This window comes from Callionymus lyra, chromosome 2, assembly GCF_982586985.1.
Source record: "Callionymus lyra chromosome 2, fCalLyr1.hap1.1, whole genome shotgun sequence".
NCBI classification, from domain to species: Eukaryota; Metazoa; Chordata; class Actinopteri; order Syngnathiformes; family Callionymidae; genus Callionymus; species Callionymus lyra.
In genome coordinates, this window is record NC_141819.1 from 27,400,442 (window position 1) to 27,419,626 (window position 19,185).

The 19,185-nt window shown below is 39.6% G+C and overlaps 1 protein-coding gene across 1 annotated transcript in view; it reads left to right on the forward strand.

Annotated features, from left to right (window-relative positions):
* Positions 1-60: 60 nt before the first annotated feature.
* Positions 61-19,185, forward strand: part of arhgap39 (Rho GTPase activating protein 39) — a 49,985-nt gene continuing 30,860 nt past the window's right edge. The window contains exon 1 of the mRNA XM_087784404.1: positions 61-180. Within this exon, the coding sequence (XP_087640530.1) occupies positions 170-180 (11 nt within the window). The 5' untranslated portion in view covers positions 61-169. The remainder of the gene's footprint in view (positions 181-19,185) is intronic.

Below are 19,185 nucleotides of genomic sequence, written 5' to 3' on the forward strand. Positions count from 1 at the left end.
GTGACGCAATGGCACCGACGCTCTTATTGTGAACGCGCCAACCGGATGTACAGCACGCTCGCTCACTTGACTACAGGTCTGAGAGGAGTGACTGCGGCGACCACAATTTAGACAACATGGGAGACGCTGAGGAATTTATTCTAAAGGGATTTTAAGGAGCGTCGCAGAGATGGCTGAGAGGTCAGTGTGTTTTCGTTCACCTTTTTCTCTCCCTCGCTCGTTATTATGCCGAAAAATGTTGGAGCCCGCTGGAGGCTGCTGCCCCCGGAGGGGGCTGCTGGAGCTGGGGTTCGTCGCCGCTAGCTAGCTCCGTCTCACGCCGCTCCTGAAGTCAAGCAGGATTTCACGCGCTCATGCGGGTTCTTCGTGTTCTGGTCCGGGGGGTGAGTTCGTGTCATCGCGGTGCCTGTGACGAAGGCTGGGCTCGGCGGGGTCGGTGATGCTGTTGCACCTGTCGGTCCGAATCGGCGTCTCTTCTGTGGAATGCAGCTAACCTGCGCCTCCGACCGGATGCTGCACATGTGAGCCTGGCGTGTTGGAGACCCTTGGACCTGAACCATCTAGTCCTCCCACCTATCCATCAATACACCCACACCCAGTCTGGATCATCATCGCAGCGACCACAGACACCATTTTCCTCTCCTTAGCAACACCTTTGCTCTCCCAGGGGGGACCAAAGGTGTTTTAACCTCTGATATCTTTTTTTATTTATTAATTCTATTACTGCTCCTCATACTGGATCCTTGTAAATCTGATGCTTCTCTAAATGTAAAATCCTATTTTTGTAATCTATATTTTATTATTGATGATTAAAAACAGGATCAAATAAAAAAAAGCTTTTATTACTGACCCTGTAGGTGCAAAGAAAGACATACAAGTCTCACCATCTCTGCATGTGTCGACCTGAAGACAATGTGGTCAACGGGGAACTGAATGAATGAATTCTGTCTCCTTAAAATAAGCTATTAAAGGTATGTTTTTTTCACAACAGGGACTCGCGCTTCTTAGTCCAAAAAGACGGTGTATTTTATGTTGTTAAAAAGTAGTCGCAACCATTATATGGACATGCGCTGCTGCCCGGACCCCTATATCTCCAAAAAAGGAACATATTACTCCTAATATTCTCCCAACCCTTATTCGACATCTGGACGTGTATAAGAATAGTTAAATTAGAATTTTGAGTGAGCGTTCGCTTTATTGATTTCATTCAATAATGCAAACATTTAGAAAGGTTGAATTATTGAGGGGGAAAAAAGTAAAACTAAGTCATTATTTCTCTGTGACAGAGCTGAGCTCAGGGTGGTATAAATGTTTGATGGCAACAATGACAATCTGTCACTGTTGTCCTTTTAAATACCGAGGACTGCATCTCCTAACTAGACTGTGTCAGATGTTTCCGGGAGCAGGCAAACTCATTAGCCCGGGTTAATAATTGATGTCTCTCGAAATTGTGTTGCAGCGGTCACCCATCCTCATGTAAATCACTAGTGCAGGTCTACCCTGTGGGCCGGGTAGATTTATGCTCGGCCCACACAGGCGGAGCTGACCGGGATTTTATCTACCTTTTTATTCAGATGGTATACAACCTCAAGCTAGATTTTCTTTTTCCGATTTGGTTTGAGGCTTAAATCCCAACGTTAAACAAAGATTTATTTTAAGCCCATCCATATGTCTGTGTGAAAAGGTTTAAGGCTGGTAGAGAGAATTCTTGCTTTTCCATTAACTCTGCGAAATGATAACATTATTGGACGGACAAGCGTCGAGTTGCAATAGATATGTTGGGCGCCTTTGGCTTGAATCCATGGGTAAGTCAGTCGAAAATATTTGCTGTGCTAAAGGAAATATTTTTAACTGCAGGGAAGAAGGCATGTTATCATTTCATCTTGACTCTGTTTACTTGATCAGGGTTGACGATTTCATCTGCAAAACAAACTTCATGGTCTCGTCAAAAAGCTTTGAGGATTTGCTGATACTGCTCAGAAATAAACCTGGATTTGAGTCCTTGTGCGACGGCAGCACATCCTCACAGGCACTGGCATCTTTCCACTTCCGTGTTGATGAACAGATGCAAATCAACGAATCCTCCTGTTCAAACCGATCATCGACTCCAAGTTTGTTTTGTCAAACTTATTTGAATAAATAAACCACTTGCTGTTGACCTATATGACCTTAAAGAAATCTCCCTCTTGGATTTACAAGATGAGACTATTCCGTTCAATTTTCCTGCTACATTATCGATACTTGTGATTTTCTTTTTGTGCAGCTGTTCATTTTCAATTAACTGAGGTTAAAAAAGCTTGTTATAGCAAGTTACATTTCCAGATTTAAAGATAATTTAAAGTGGCATTTTAAGAACACCTTCACAATTAAATAGCTAGTGGAAGATGGTCATTAATTTCATACAATGTCACTTTGCACATAGAAATATGAAAAAGACAATTGTGACTTTAGCTTTGGATGGCACTGGTTGACTGTTTCACTTCCATCTTGACATACATGGCTGACATCATGGCATGTGTCATCTCCCACATGGCTGCTCGGCACGCGGCTCCATGTCTGGCTGCCAGCTTGACATCTGATCCCAGTAGCAGGGTGGGGCAGAGCGCTTCTGTGTTGTGGCTGAAATATTCATATCTCCCTGCTAAGATTACCAAGCTACCTCCTTGTATCTCCTTTGATACAACACTCCAGTAGCTTACGGTTCCTTACGCTCTTTTATACTCTTTGTGGCGACATGATGCAGCAGTTAGTGTGAGGTGATCCGAACCCCTCATCTTGTCTTGTATCAAATGTTGTTCTGATGATGGAACAAGTCTTCTAGTTTTGATTAGATCCGAAGACTGGTTTGAGCGTATTTCCACAAGATCATCAATCAAATCTCGTTTGCATCATTGATTCCCGGAAGTCTCCAGTTTCAAGGGACTTGTTGTATAAACAAAGCAGGCGTAATTAGAGCGGGCTGGAGGAGGGGTGAAGACCTTTATTACGTCATGATGGGTTCCGCTCTCGTAACCTCTCTTTAACCGAGATTTCAGACGGGGGAGAATTAGATAGAACTTAAAGTGATAACTACAAAAATAATCATGATGAGAAACATCTTGGAGAGAAAGACTTCAACATTTGAAACATGTGAGTCCGGAGAGTTGGGTTTTCACACTTGTTTCACACTCTTCTGTTCTGTTTTGATTTATAAAAATAATATTCATTATTATTTTTTAAATTTTAAGTGCGTGATTGTCTGTGAGGTCTTGTACTAAAGAAAGTGAGCATTATATATGACAAATTGCATTAACCTTTTTCATGCATCATTTCTATCACACAATCTTTAAATCTTTGTTTTGCTCTTACATATAGACATAAATAAATTGGCCTGAGAACTTGCTTTTTGATGGAAGTAAAATGCCGGTTCATGATTCATATTGTTCATGATCACTTTAAGTTCCGGCCGCATGTTCCGTCTAGAGCAAGTGCAGCGTCTGCTCATCAGTCATTCTGGACATGTGACTCTTTCCTCTTCATTCGACTTCCTCAACATCTGCCAGGACGAGTGTGTCTTGAGCAGAGGTGAGCAGGTGTTCATCTCCTCTCACCCTGCAGGCCACAAGGTTAATAAAATGTTGACACACAGCTCTCAGGTTTGATGTTTTGCTCTGCGGGTTTCTCACTCTGTTACGCTCTTGAATGACTCTTTTAACTATCGGCCGATATTGTTGGGACATAAAAGGTCATGGATCACCAGGCAGTGTTGATGAAGTTCTTTGCGTCAGTGGCAGACGCTTATACACATCTAGCTGTACTGAACTAGAAAATCTTTGAATCCATTGTTTTTCAACTATAATTCAATGAAATGGGGCAATTTTGGACAGTTGCTTGCTTCAATTTCTCGGCTGGTTACTAAAGAGTAGGGCTGAACGATGGTTGAAAATAATGTAGTTGCGATTATTTTTTCAATGTCCTTATTTTTATGCATTTTTTTTCTCTCGTACAATAATTTCTTCCATTTCTTTGTGATTAAGATAAAGTTATTTTAAGATAAAGGCAAAATAATCGTACATTGAAATAAAGGGAGAAGGTTATTTAGTTACTTGAACTACAGCTGTAAACAAACACAATATATTCCCTGCACATGCATTAAAAACTCTAGCAAAAACGTGCTTAAAAGTCTGATGTAAACATTTATATTTATTGGTCGGTAATAAATCACACAAACACGTTTTTTTTTACTGCACAAGTTTCTCTTGTTGCTCCGTCATATTAAAGTGCATCTCCTGTCATACACATTAATATAAAAAAATGTACACAATTTAAATTTTGTGATTGTACAAGGTAACAAACTTTGGATTAGCACACAAACAAACGTGGCAGGAGTGTGCACACACTGCGCTGTTAGTACTGGTTGAATAGAGGTTATTTGTTGGATTGAGGCAGATTCCAATGATAAAGTTTCTCTCGTCTCTACAGAAAAGCAAAGTTAACAGCTTTGTCTTTCTTTTTCTCCGATCTGTTAATATTTTTGTCGCGATGCTTCTCTAGAACGGTCGCTGCTGTTAGCTGTTAGCGCAGCAGTTGCTTCAGCGCAAATATAGTTGTTAAACAGCTTGGATCGGATCCATTGATCGCAGCTTTTTCCCCCGATACCCCACTTTTAGAGTTTTTTTATCATTCTGAAAATTGTACGTTGTTTATTCTTCGTTCGGTTTAAAAAGTTTGGTTGTGACGTCTGCATTACGCATTACAAATACTACATGTTGTTCCATGATGTTGAGGACCTGGTAGCATTTTATCCAGTACAATAATAAACAATGGGATGCAAATTCGTACTGGACTAGTATCACCCGAAGCCTGTGTTAGGGAAATTCAGTAGGTAATTTGCGGTGGAATTATTACATGACAAATCACAGACATCAAGCATTTGCACAAGATTATTCCTAAGACATTATCTGCAATTATTAGAAATGGCCTTTAGTCCACAGGTAATATTTATCCCGTGCAAATCTGTCTTAACGTGTATATCTGGGCCAGTCTGACCAAAATATATTTTCAATAAACTGTCACCCAAGAAAAAGGAATTGAAACGAGGCCAACCAATATGTAATGTTGTTTATCGCATTTTTCTTCGATTCTGTTCCAGAGCAGGGTCTTGGAGGGGCACAGAGTCAATTTCAGCTATTAATGGGCTAGAGGATGGATGGATTTGGTGAACTCTTCAGGGACGGCGATCTGTCCCAGAGCCAGCTCTAGCAGATTAAATCCACTTGTTGTTTCCAGTTCCAAAGCCTCTTTTTAAACTGTTTGGAAAAACATTATGATCACTTTAGCTTCCAAACTCCTCTTCTTTATAGCAATTTTCAGATAATTCCATCATCCGAGTTTAAGGCAAGTGACTTCGATCCTTTGCTTTTAAAATACTGTGTTCAGTACGTCCACTAACTAAGGTTTATATCATATCATTTCATTTGAAATGTTTGGTGATAAAAGCACATTTTTCTCTTTTAATTTAAAAAAATAATATCTTATCATAGTGGATATCGAGATCATGTTTTTGGCAAGAATATCCTTCTTTAAAAACTTTTCTCAGATCTTATTAAAAAGATCTTTGTAAGGAGACGGACAACTAATGCACTTCATAAGGCTGCAGAGCTTCATTTGAACTATTTTATTTTATTAAAAAAACGAAAGGAAAAACCTGGATCCTAGAACAGTCGTGGCCTGCAAGCAGACACTTGAAATCGGGGACAGATGTTCAGTCTGTGACCAGTTTTCTTTATTGGTTACACGTATTTTCACAAACCTTTGGGATTGATGATGGTTCTTGTGGACAGTATTTCCGTCTAATCTCACAGTTGATTGAAGAGAACGCATCGTAAAAAAATGATGAGAGCCAGCCATCTGTCCTGCTGTCATGTTTAAATTGGAACACAGCTACACTCGTGTTTGAGAAACAAGCTGTGAATCCGTGTGTGTGAAAGTGACCTGAGCCCTGCTATGGCTGTTGTTGCTGAAGATTAGCATGCGTGCGACTCCTGTGCCAGCAGTGAGCGTATCATTTTCTGCTCTACAACCTGGACTGTTTATCAATGTCCTCTTTCACTGGGGTGTGAAGGGCACGTGTGTGTGTATGTGTGTGTGTGTATGTGGGCTGAGTTATTGACCCACTTTTATTGACTCCTGGAACTGAACCATGATAATGATTGTAATCAATCAGTTATTTAAACACTTCCCCATGATTACTAGTTATTTGTGGCCGCTCCGCCCTCTGTCCAGCCACCTTTTGAGACCAGAACGTCAAGGGTTTGGATCTATAAAGCATGTGATCTCAAGACTAATGTTGGACTCGATTGAAGGATGGTCTCAAGCTTGTTTTCTGACGCCGTACAAATTCATCCAGAATGTATTTTTAGTCCACAAGCACCACCCTAGCAAACGTTACGTTTTCTACTTCCCATATAGTTTCATAACCCTCTGTACAAGTGGGTGTCTTAGTGCGTAGGTAACAGTGCTGCGATTATTAAGAGGTTGTCGGATATAGCAGCAGAGAGGACAGCTTCCTAACTTTGTACTTTAAAGTGAATGTGACAGAATGTTGGGCTACAAAGCTCTCGACTGCTGGGTGCTGATTGCATTTGGCTACAATGAACGTCGCTATCTATGCCAAAATGACAGCACGCAGAGATAGCTGCGTATTGACTGACATTGACTGGATGGAGGGAGGCGGGGGGGTAATGTTGTCAGATAAAGGGGGAGAGAGGGAGGCTGCAGGAGCGCTTCCATTCTAATAGGATTAATGTGTAAATGTGTTTGTTGGAATGACTCTCCCTAGAGGCTCCAAAAATCTCTGTATGAAGGGTGGGGGGGGGACATGTAAAACAAGCAATTGTGAGTTTATTAAATGGAACAACACGAGTGGTTGTGATGCTTTGAGCAGTCCTACAATTAGGCTGACTAACATCGGATATGTTTTGGTCAGGATCCAAACAGCAAAAGACTCCACCTTGGTTTTTAATGCACTCCGAAATGATTCATAGTAATAGTTATATCGTCATGATGAATATAAACTTACAGATAATCAATGAACCAACAGGACTGACTTTATTTATTGATCGCCACATCTTCTTGGTACTTACTAAAGACGGCCTCTTCTATGTATATTTGAAAAAGTTAGTTTAATTCTGACATCTGGTAACATGTTAACATTATTAATACTGATTTATATATTAAATATTTGAATGGTCATATATAAGGTAAATGTGAAAAATTCCAAACATATTATTTGAACATCACCGGTTATGGACGCTACAGTGTCAAACAAGTTTAAATTCTAAAAGTTGATTTATTTTTGAATACAAATAACAGGTGTACAGTAGTCTATTGCCTGCTATGTATGTGCTGGTCAAGTTATTTGCTAATTGCTAACACAGCCACCTTGCCAAAGTAGCTTGAGTGCACGGCGTATCGATCGGCTGTCGTTATTAAACATTTATCCGTCCGTACACATCATAGAGGATTTATCTACCCCTGCAAGTCTAACGGTAAATCTGAAGCTCACACTCCGCTAGCTTCAAAGATTAAATATGCACCGTGCAAACAATGGCGGCGTACTGCTGTTCCCTAGAGGTGCACGTTCTCCTTGACATAAATGAGTACTGATGGTGTCACAGTGGTGAGGCTCCTCGCATTGATGCAGTGCAGTAATTGGAGAAAAATGCTTTAAATATATATTGAATCAAAACATTACAACACACCCAGTGGAAAAGATTTTAACTTTGTTGGCACTGCCCTGGGCGATATTGGGATTTTAATTTTCAAATGGTCGATCATTAGTTAATTATCGTGTGCTTTTAAGATCCTGACAATTTCCAGATACACATCAGGGCAACAGTGAAAGGAATATAGTTGCACTAGAGGGTCATTACAAATGGATTATCATTCACGTGGGTCTCCGTGATTTACCTGGCTGCAGGCTAGGTTCAGGGACGAGGATATTCTCCTCTTAAAGTGTGTGTAGCTAGAGACATGTTCAACAGTCGCCATGCTTTATTGCTGTGGTTTACCACACCCTCCACTCTTCTGCCTGAGCATTTTAAATGATTGCCATGCAGATAGAGCCCCGAAAGAGTATTTTACGTCGTATAGACTGATATGTGTAATGACAGTGTTTATTACTTTCCGTCAAAACTTGCCTTCATAATCAGACTTTATTTTCTCAAGTTTAAAAACGGCAAAAGCCCCCAAAAAAGATAATTTGGGCTCCATCCAAGGCTCTCATCCTTCATAAATACAATCCTAAATACAGGACTGGGTATCGATGGAAATTTTTTGACAGCGTTACCTTCACCTTGATACTGGTTCCTGAACGATACTTTTTCCCCATACAAATTTTATGAGATTGATTAAAAAAGGAAAATGACATTACCCATAGTACAAATCTTTTTTTTCTTCAGCAAATTTCCCCTCCAAGCTTCCAGAAGAAAAAAAAAAATTACAAATAAAGTCTGCTTGTAAACGTTACAGAAAATCGCCACCTGGCAGCATCAAGTCTTGTTAACGTTATTAACCTCTTGGTACTGAAACTTGGCACCAAAAGAAGAAGCATGTTTGGTACGCTGTACTGCCAAAGCCTTATGGTCAGTGCCTCCAAGGAACTGAAGTTTACAGTATTATAGTATACTTTATATTGTATTTATTTGAGAGCCAATTGTTTCTCGTGGATGTTGTTTCTCCCTTTGTCTAAAAAAAATAGTTAACACTCTACTGCGACTTTTGTTTCAGTTTAAAGCAATCTGCTAACACAGTTGGAAAAACAAGAGGCGTGCATAAGCCGTCACCAGCAATGTAAATGGCCAGAGAGTCTGTACAGATTGGTCCCAGTATTGCTGTGGAAGTATTTAATTGGCTGACTTCAGCTTCTGAATAATATAGAGTCATCAACTTTCTGAGACAATGTTGACTTTTCTAGTAATGCTTTCAATAAAACATTTCGGGGTAGCTGCCTTTTCACTTGTGTGTGTGTGTGTGTGTGTGTGTGTGTGTGTGTGTGTGTGTGTGTGTGTGTGTGTGTGTGTGTGTGTGTGTGTGTGTGTGTGTGTGTGTGTGTGTGTGTGTGTGTGTGTGTGTGTGTGTGTGTGTGTGTGTGTGTGTGTGTGTGTGTGTGTGTGTGTGTGTGTGTGTGTGTGTGTGTGTGTGTGTGTGTGTGTGTGTGTGTGTGTGTGTGTGTGTGTGTGGAGGCTTGTTCACAATTGTGTGAGCTCGTGTGTGTGTGTGTGTGTGTGTGTGTATGGGTGGCCTTAGGCTTAGCGCGCTGAAGTCTAAAGGTCTCTAAAGGTAGTTGAAATTTATTGAAGTTAAGTGTGGCTGTCAGTTTTGGGTCTTAAACGCTCCATAATTGATTTCAAGGTAAAGTTATGTATCTTGTCGTCTGTTACTCTGTCAAGTTGCTTTTTCCCCGTTTGAAAGACAAATGGAGGCCATTTCCTGGGAGTTATCTTTAAAAGTACAGTCTAAAGCCCTATTTGCACGGGATAAGTATTACCTGGGGACACCCCAACGACAACAAACTTGATCTACATCCTTTTCAACCTCTTCAAAATAAAACGGTGGATGTAAATATTAACACAATGGCGAGTGCCGAGAAGTCCGTTACATTGGCATATCTGCCGCATTCAGAATTACAAACGCACGCATTCGCATTCACGCAGGATTAGTTTTAACACCCAACATCTGTGTTTGGTGAATTACAGTAGGGGATCTGCAGTGGAATTAATACATTACAAATCACAGACATGGCGTATTCACACGGGATTAAAACTCAGACATTCTCGGAAATATTACAAATTACCAGAGGTCCCCAGGTAATACTTCTATACTAAGTCTTGAGCGAATCGGGCATAAGAAGAGACGAGGAAAATATTTCAACTTCATCAATCTTTCATTCCAACTTCAAAATAAAGTTTACAATGTTAAGAATTGCACAAAATGCACAGTTTCCGCCGCGGCTTGGATCAACAGCGTTGGCGGCGAGCTACTTGCCTCTGCCCGGGCGGTCATCGGCGTCCCCTCGGCGTCGCCCTCGGCATCGCCCTCCTCCCCAGGCTCGTTCCCGATCCCTACGCTCTCAACTCTCTCCCGTTCCGCCGCAAAGAACAACGAGATTGTCCTCTGATTTAAAGGTTTAGAGCACTTTCGCTTTGGCATGACTCGCAGTGTGTAAACAATTATAAACAAGTATTTTAAATTTAAGTTTGCGGGAAAATCGGGCGATTTAAGGCGAAATCAACCTCAATCCAATTTGTGTCTCGCGCCTTGAATTCAGGGAGAACACTGCACTGTTGTCAAAGATTCAAAAGTGTATATCACAACCTTGTGTTTGTTCAGTACAGCATTTTGCCAAGTGCTCAATGTGTCTACTTTATATGCACTTAATATCCATGAGCAGTAGTATGGGTCGCTATAGATCTTCACAAATGCTGTTTCTGTATGCTCTTTTACTGCTTTAGTTCACACTCAACATGATTCATCCTTATTAATGGAATTCTGAATGCACAACAAAGTTGTGATAATTAGAGTTCTGCCCACACGTCACATATTAACACAAACATCCCAGCGTAGGTGTAATGTTCTTCACAGTGGGAGCACAAGACAACAGTTTATGAGTCATTGTTGGGTCATTTTTGTTTAAAGTCAATGATGCATTGAACAGGTTTATACATCTCTCGCCCTGCTGTCGCCCTGATGTTATTGATTACTCCTGTTGGAGGGGCGATCATGTGAAACTGAAAGCACCGGAGATGTCAATGTGACCTCATCTAAAGCTTCTTATAGTTGTCAGAAGTGGCATCTAGTCTTCCTAAGAAAACATTATGAGATTCATCTTTTTTTTTATTTAATGATGTAAAAACATGTGATTTCGCTTAGTATTAAGGAAATGATAGAAAAACGTCTGTAAATACAAGCATTTAATTCAAATTAAACTCTTTTTTAGGCCAAATGAAATGTACCTTAGTTGTACAAGTAATGGAAATTAAGAGGAAATTAAAGATAACCATGGTAATTAAATGTTTTTTTCCATATTAAGATACAACTGTTTAAGTGCTCAGTTATTCGCTAAAGGGGTGGGAAATAAAATGATTAAAATGTACATCACAAAATAGTTTTTCCTTCAAAAACAGAAGTAACGGTTATTTCAGTGGTTTTGCTGTGTATACGCCGAAGACAAGCGGTCACATAACCCGTGAGTTAAGATATTTGTTGGTCCTTAAAAGAACCACGAGCAGAAACCCACTCGTCTAGCAGCTGAATTCACCTTGAAATGCATGTTGTATCACACAATTAATATGTATCTTACATTACGTTTCATGTTGAACTTTTATTGAAAAAGTGGTACTATTTTGAGAAATACGGTGATTTGCTTGTGTTGATGTAGCCAAAATTCAAAATCTTTGATATATTTATTTATTTTATATCAATCACATATTATAGATGTGTAGGGGGGGATTGAACACAGTTTTTCTTACATGAAATATCCAAGTTAGTTCGTGTTTTTGATGGTTGCGTTTTACGCTGACAAAGACATGGCTGTTCTTTACATGCAGAATGTTTTGACACGTGTGTTATTGTGCGTGTTCCCCAAGATAAATGAATCACGAAACACCAAAGCCTTGGGCTTGGATGAAGATCTACAGAAGCAGGAGCCACGGTGCTTTGGGGTGGGTGGGTGACGGGGTGGGGTTTGGAACAAGCAGGCGGCACGTTTAATTAGCTATGCTACTGTTGAGGAGCTAATCAGCCTTATGCAGTGAAGCGTCTCACACACACACAGTCTTGACAGCTTGTGGAATGAAACATCTCCTGTCAAGTATTGTTAATGTTGGGGGTGGAAGTGGAAGTGTGCGTGAGCTTGTGTGAGGGCAGTAGTGCGAAACAGGAAGCTGGAGGAGGTCACTTTGATTCAGCCTTCAACCTCTGTGAACGTTGATCCGTGTCCTCGCTCCTCCACATCCGCTACGTTGCCATATTTCATTTAGTACTGGCACTTCAGTTCATTCTACCAAAGACGCTCTGAATGTAGACATCGGTGTCTACAAGTAAGTCTCACTGAAAACCATTCCTTAAAAGCAGGGTGCATGTTTTGAGCAAACTAAATTTACATTTCATAGTGCACCGAGGCAGCGGAACGAAGCAACCCTGACTATTTATGTTCTCTACATCACTGGAGTCCATCTCTTACAGCAATAAAAAGCATGATTCAGCGACGTCGGTCTTCCTTGGTTTCTTTAAACTGCTCATTTTATTTCACATGATGCTTCTTTAGCTGCTTAATACATTTGTAAGTGGTAGGGGGGGGGGGGTGTTGGCAAGAATCTGGCAGTACTGTATGTATCATGATACAGGGCAAGGTTATGCTGTATTGTGATACTGTAAAATAACAATACCATTGAAGTATTGCCCAAGTACTTTCCTCTGGTGAATTTACAGACTGCATGACTCTTTATTGTCCAGATTGCATCCATGGATCTGACCTTTGAGAGGCTGGATTGGACTAATGGCTGATACCAGAATTTAATTGATTTCTACCTAAAGGAAACATAGCAAAGATTAAAAAGCACAACCACAGGCATCTTTCTCTGCGTGTGTTTATTTCAGGCTTCATTCTCATTAAAAGTTACATACAGTATTGAATTCAAAATCCTACTGTGCTTTGTGACATGTCAATCTTCACCACCAATATTCACCCTTGAGTTATTTTCATATATTTTCCAATTTTAAAAACACGCCTGCTTTAACTTTAGACGAGTTACAATCACATCTGTGGGTTCATCTGAACTGTAATTTGTTGCTTTGTTTTTTTTGTGTTTTTTTGAATCCCCCAGAGTCTTGTATGTTAATTCAGTCTAGTCTGTTAATGTATGCAATCTCCTCTCCACTAAATGCCTCTGATTGGTCCTCTGGGTTTTGGGCAAATGGGTCACAAGAGGTCAAACGCAGACAAAAGTATTTTACTCTGTGGTCAAGCAAAGCAATACCACTTGGGAACAACCCCCACAATCAATAGGCCTAGTCCGTGGTCCCTGGAACTCTTTGTGTCTGCGGCTTGATGGTCTATGTTTAAAACTACGACGTCTATCTTTTCAATCTCTTTATTAAAACAAATAAGAAGCGGGTATTATTTATATCTCGACTGTAGCCATGTTGGTTTCTATGGCATCTCATTTAAATGAGCATTGAATCCACTCTTGATCTATTTATGGATTACCGAACACGTTTGTACTTGAAGGTAATGAAAAGCCGTTTAGTGATTCCCTGCAATACACATATCGATGACGCACACTAAAAATCCTAATTTGGTTCACCTTCTGTGACTGAGGAATACTGCTTGAAGATACATGCAGGACCAAAGGGTTACAGAATTATAAAGGCCATGGTTGCTAGGAGACCATCTTTTATAGCATTGTATTCATGATATTTTAGCATAAAGTATTGTCATTGCAAACTCGCACTCAGAAAACATGCCTTTGTCATGTAGATTGGGAAACTGAGCTATGATTTTCAGAAATGCAACTTGTTCATCCTCCTGTTGTGTGTGTATTAATACTGGTTCACGTGGATGTACACCCAAATCTACTCTCCTGCGTCAGTACGTGGCTGATGTTACTGATGTTGGAGCTATTTTTGGTGTGTGGGTGTCGAGAGGAGCAGATCATCCTACCAGATCATGGGTGCTCCACAGAGATTTCACCACCACCACTGGTGATCACATAAGGATAGGTGTGGGGGATGGTGGTGTCGAATGCAGTCTGATGGAATGAGACAAAATACTGGTGGCGTGCAAAGACGTGTCTAATCTATTGGAAGTTAGGGGGGGAGGACAAATGCTTCGGAGCAACATTAATTCAAGGACGGAATATCTACAAAAATTTGTGATAAGCTGAAGCATGACAGAAACTCCATGATTTAAGATCCCTTGGAGAATATTGCTTGCTGTTGCAATTCGAATTGATTTTTTTACAAGATGAACTAGGAGAAGGAATTGTCTCGGGGGGGCGGGGCATTGTTATTTTTGTTTTACACAATCAAACTGTCATTTCATTTCTGTCATCTCACTTTGGACCACTAAAGATAAAATGAATAGAGGGACTTTTGATTGGGTTGAGTTTTCACTCTGTAGATCCCATTGGCTGTTAAAACTGCCAGCGACAATTCAGGGGTTGAGGTCAGATTCAAGGAACCTCCAAACAAAAGGAATCTGACCCAAACCTCTTCTATGAGACAGGGATTCACTCATCTTGGTGAATGATTGATATCAGCAAACAAGAATTTGTTCTCGTGCATTGTGTAGCAGGAGCGTTCCTCCAAAAACATTTTTTACAGAATATGTGAATTGAGTCCCTTGGGTGGTGGTGCAAACCATGTGACGCCATACTCTAATAAACCTGACTCTAATTAAAAACACATTGAGGATATTAAAAACCATGCTGTCAAATATCGTAAACCCCCAATTAATTCTACTTTAATGAAGTCTGTGATGTGTACAGTATAACTATAATTGAAAAACCAACGCACACTTAGTGGCTGAACTTGATGAAACATTAACAACACTTTTTACTGATGTCTCTTTGCGATACTAAAGAAGTAGTTTTTTTAATTAACCAAATACAGAAGACCGTTTTATGTGCCACTTTTAAGGCTCCCCTTTTAAGACCGTATAAGAAATGTCTATTGTATAGTTTGTATTTCGCGGAGATTTTAGGAGCAACTACTGAAAACGCATAATAAAATATTGTGACTGTTTAAATGTGAGGAGAGATTTTGGCTTGGCACTACTTTTCTGGGCTTAATGTTCATCAAGTTGGGCCAAAACACTAAATGATAAGTCAGTGAAGAAGGAGATGGAGAGTGGATTCTCTGCGGGTGGGCAGCCTTGAGGCGTTAATGTGATTCATGGACTCAAATGTTGCTGGGGGTGTCCGTCTGTATTATTTATATATTACAAGTTTATATCTTACTTTAGTTGATGTAGGCATCTGCGATATACTGTATATGTGATGAATTCCATGATGATAGCCTCAGCTGCTGACATCTGAAGGAGAATCATTGTGTTTTTTTGTCAAGGGTCTATTGTGGGATCATGCTGATGACCGCTTAGGGCCTCTTGTCACAAGTGTACATGCAAAACGTTATATAGCATCTTATATATGTCACACAACATGTGTCTTTCAAGTCCTTTCCTCCTCTTCTTCTAGTTCTTGAAATCCGTCATGCACCCACGTTCAGTACACTTTTTTTAATCTGCCGTTCCTTCGTCATTTGCTTTTTTTTTTTTCCCTTCCGTTGCTACTTGTCACTTCAGGGTAACCGTCGACTGCCTTAAAGCTGTTACCATTATTGTGAACTAGATCACCATAAGCTTGTGTCTATGGATTAAGTAGAAAGATTAAGCCTGCAAAGTGTATCATTAAGGAATAATGAAAATCTCTTACGTTCTTGTGAAAAGATATATATATAATGTGAATAATGCAAATTAAGAAATAAAACACTTTTATTAAACATTTTATAAGTAGTCGAAGAAGAATGTTAAGAAGAATAATAATTTCTTTAGATGAAGTGGGACCTCTACCGTGTGTTGTAATTTTCCACTGACGTGCACTCCTTAACATTTCACGACATACTTGCGTGTTTAGTGTAGACAGCCTAATAATGTCGTCACACGACCTTAAGTAATTATGCTGTCACTGTGACGGCAGCCTCCCGAGACACACACTTCACCCTACCACTGCAAGTCAACCCACTATGCTTCTTATTTTATTCATTGGGACTTCCACAGCTGTCTGCCACTGGGAATACTTAGCCGGGTACCTCATGGGTGATGATCACGATGAAGGGCTATAAGCGCTCACACAAGGGAGAATCTGTTAACATGCGAGACCGATGAAAGATATCTACAAAGCCTGGCATCCTCCAGCATGACCGTGTGTCTGAGGACAGCTGGGGACCCCTCTTGTCGCGAATGTGGGAAGCACGAGAGAGACAGATTTTCACTACTTCACACTGGCCACATGATGGTTTTGCAGTGAGAGCAAAAACTGTCTAATGAATTCCTAATTTGCCGAATGGAACGAGCCAAAACAAACGAATGAAGTGGAGGAAAACACACGTATCTATTAACGGGGTTTGCCTGACACAAGTTTGTTAAGTTAGCTTTCCAGGATTTTACCATCTAATCAATCCATTATCTCAACCAACACTGTCACTTTATCGCAGGAATTATTTAAAATGCACAAATCATAATAATACTTCAAAGGATCAAGTTTTCAACAAAGTTGCTGATAATATACTTTCATCGAACACCTTATGTCATTCTACGTTTTCTTAGTGAAAGTACTATGTTTGTTTGAAGATGGTAGTCTTCAATATGTGTTCACTGTGTGCTGCTCATGATTGATGAGGACTAATCTGTCCTTTTTCAGAGGAACTTAATGGGAAAAGCTAATCCTCCCAAACAGCGGATGTGAAATACACAAGAGGATGATTTTCATTTTCATTTGTCACGGTTGCTTCGTCTGCTTTGAAGCCAAACGTATAAATATAACCAGAAAACATGCTAATAGTTTTAGTGTTTTTTTTCAATCTGTTAAATTATACAGAAGGACAAATAAATGCTTTTAGTATTAAAGTATATACCAAACAAAACCTAAAAGAACAAAAAGGCTAAATAATATTCTCAATTAATTGCAGTGGACAGGTGAGAAAAGGTTGAATAGAAAGGGTAAATATTATAGTGTATACATTTGAAGTTTGAGCTACTAGTCTGTCTGCCAGTGATAAGAGCACATTTCACAATAGTCAATTAACTTTTAGTGAACATGGGAATATTTAAGTACTTAAATACTTTTTCTCTTTATTACCTCTGCCAAGGAGGTTGTGCGTTTGTTGGCAGAATAACTCAATTTAAAAGGTATAAACATTACAAACAATTAAATTTGGATAACTTTATGGCTTCAGGGATTATGTATTTGATATTCTAATCACATTTTCCCACCGTTATTGAAATGATCATTTTTCAGTTTTCACATCCAATCATCCAAGCATGTGTTTTCCTTTAACATCATCCAGTTACTACCACACCTGTAAGAATGACTCGTGTCTGGGGTTTGTGTGTATAACACGCAGCTCATTCATTTAAAATGAGGCACCTCTAAATGGACAGATCACCTGTCAATCATTCATCAGAATAACTGATTGAATCGGCATGTCCAACTACAATTCTATTCAAAGAGAATATGACCCCTTTAAGAGATCGCGAGCAACCCTCTCATTGTAATCTGTAGCTGTTTTTCTTGTTAATGCCATCGGGTCATCCAGCAAATTGTCACCCTCATTTACATCACTGCGCTACAATTTCCATGGCAACACTTATTCCCCAAATCCCTGCAGACATATGACTGCCAAGTCATTGACAGTTCTGCAGTATTTCCAGTGATTTCTGCCTTCATTAACTTAGCTTTGTTGAATCATGTATTGCGATTATTAGATCAAAGAATAAATCTACTCAAATCTGAGTCAACATTTGCAGAGACATCTCTGTAAATTTCTCTCTCGCGTTCATCTCTCAAGCATTCCCTCCCACCTGGAAGGTAATTATACAATCTAGGAGAGAAAAAAAAAGTAATTCTATCAGCATTAGAGCCCCTAATAAGCCGGAACTCTCAAAGTGACATCCAAGGTCCTCGATAGATAAAAAACCTAATTATAGATATTCCAAGAATAACTCCACTTATCACAGGTTGTTATATTGACCCTTCTTTTGCTGCATAAACGGTTAGGTAGCTGTTGGGAAGCGTTTGTGAGTGGAACATAAAAAGTAGGCCACACCATTGTTATGCTACTGGAGCAGTTTGGATTACTGGTGTTGTTTAGGCTGTTGAAAGTAAAAAGTAAATGGGAAAGACTATTTTTTTTCTTTACCACACACTGTTACAGTTCCAAAGCTTTTAAGAACCAATGTTGTTACACTGAAGCAAGAAAACTGCATTTATATAAGACCACGATAAATGAAGTAGCTGAACAAGTGCAACGATAATCTACGTCACATTTATTATGTATAATTCATTACAGACATGAAAATAAGAAAGGTTACAGAAAAATAAAAAGTATAGATCTAAAAACCTCTTCAAAGGGCACGGTTAAAATAATTAGTCGAATGGATTCATGGGGGTTTTGAGAAGCTCTCTCTTTTGTCTTCAGCATGCGTCCTGCCATGTTGTGTATTTAGTGATAAGTATTCCGCTTCCTATAGCAGGCCAACTGTCCACGGGAGAGAGCAGGTGGTCTTATAGAGGAGGCACTCGCACCTCAAAAGCCCTGGGGTAGTGGGAGGAGGGAGCCATGACAGCCTGTGGCACAAATGTCAGTTTGGTATGTGTCTGCATTATTCTGCTGGAGTTCCTGCCGTGTCCTATAGATTAAAGCAGCTGAGGAGCTCATGTTTGTGTAAGAGGATAAACAAAATGGTATTAGGGCTGTTTTTTTGGAGATTGTAATGGAATTAAATAATGGAAATCTGCATGCAAGGACACTCATAATAATTATTTAACTCTCAATAAATATTAACATGAGTCATTAATTATGCAGTGTTTTCATCCGGATCCTAGTTGTTAAAACAAAGCCCACAGAATTTTGAATGTTCAGAATGTTTTTTCATCTAAATCATGAACATTAATAATTCTTAAATCCAATTTTTTTCACAGTCAATCTTGATATACAAGTCATTTGTATATGTACATTCAAGCATACATTTTGGTAACATTGTTTCCTTTAAATAAGATATATGGATTGACAGATTGTGCTGCTTGAAAGCTTTTTAATAGGCGGCTGTTACTCGGTTTGGTCGTTGACTCAAAGCTTTAGTCTATTGACAAAAGTCTTGCATTACTTGTCCCAATCTCATTTTATAATGAGCCCAATTGAGGCAATTTAGGCTTGTAATTTCTATAATTCATTGAAATAAGGGATTTTTTTGGGAATCTTTTTGTTATATTTGTCTTGGCATATAGTATATGATTAAATTGTGTATTGTTTTTGATTTTCAAGTGCTTTGAAACCCTGGTCTAGAAATGCGCTTTACAAATAACCATTACTAACTTACTTACAGGGTTTTTAGATAGAAAAGGAAATGCAAAGTGCCTCTAAAAT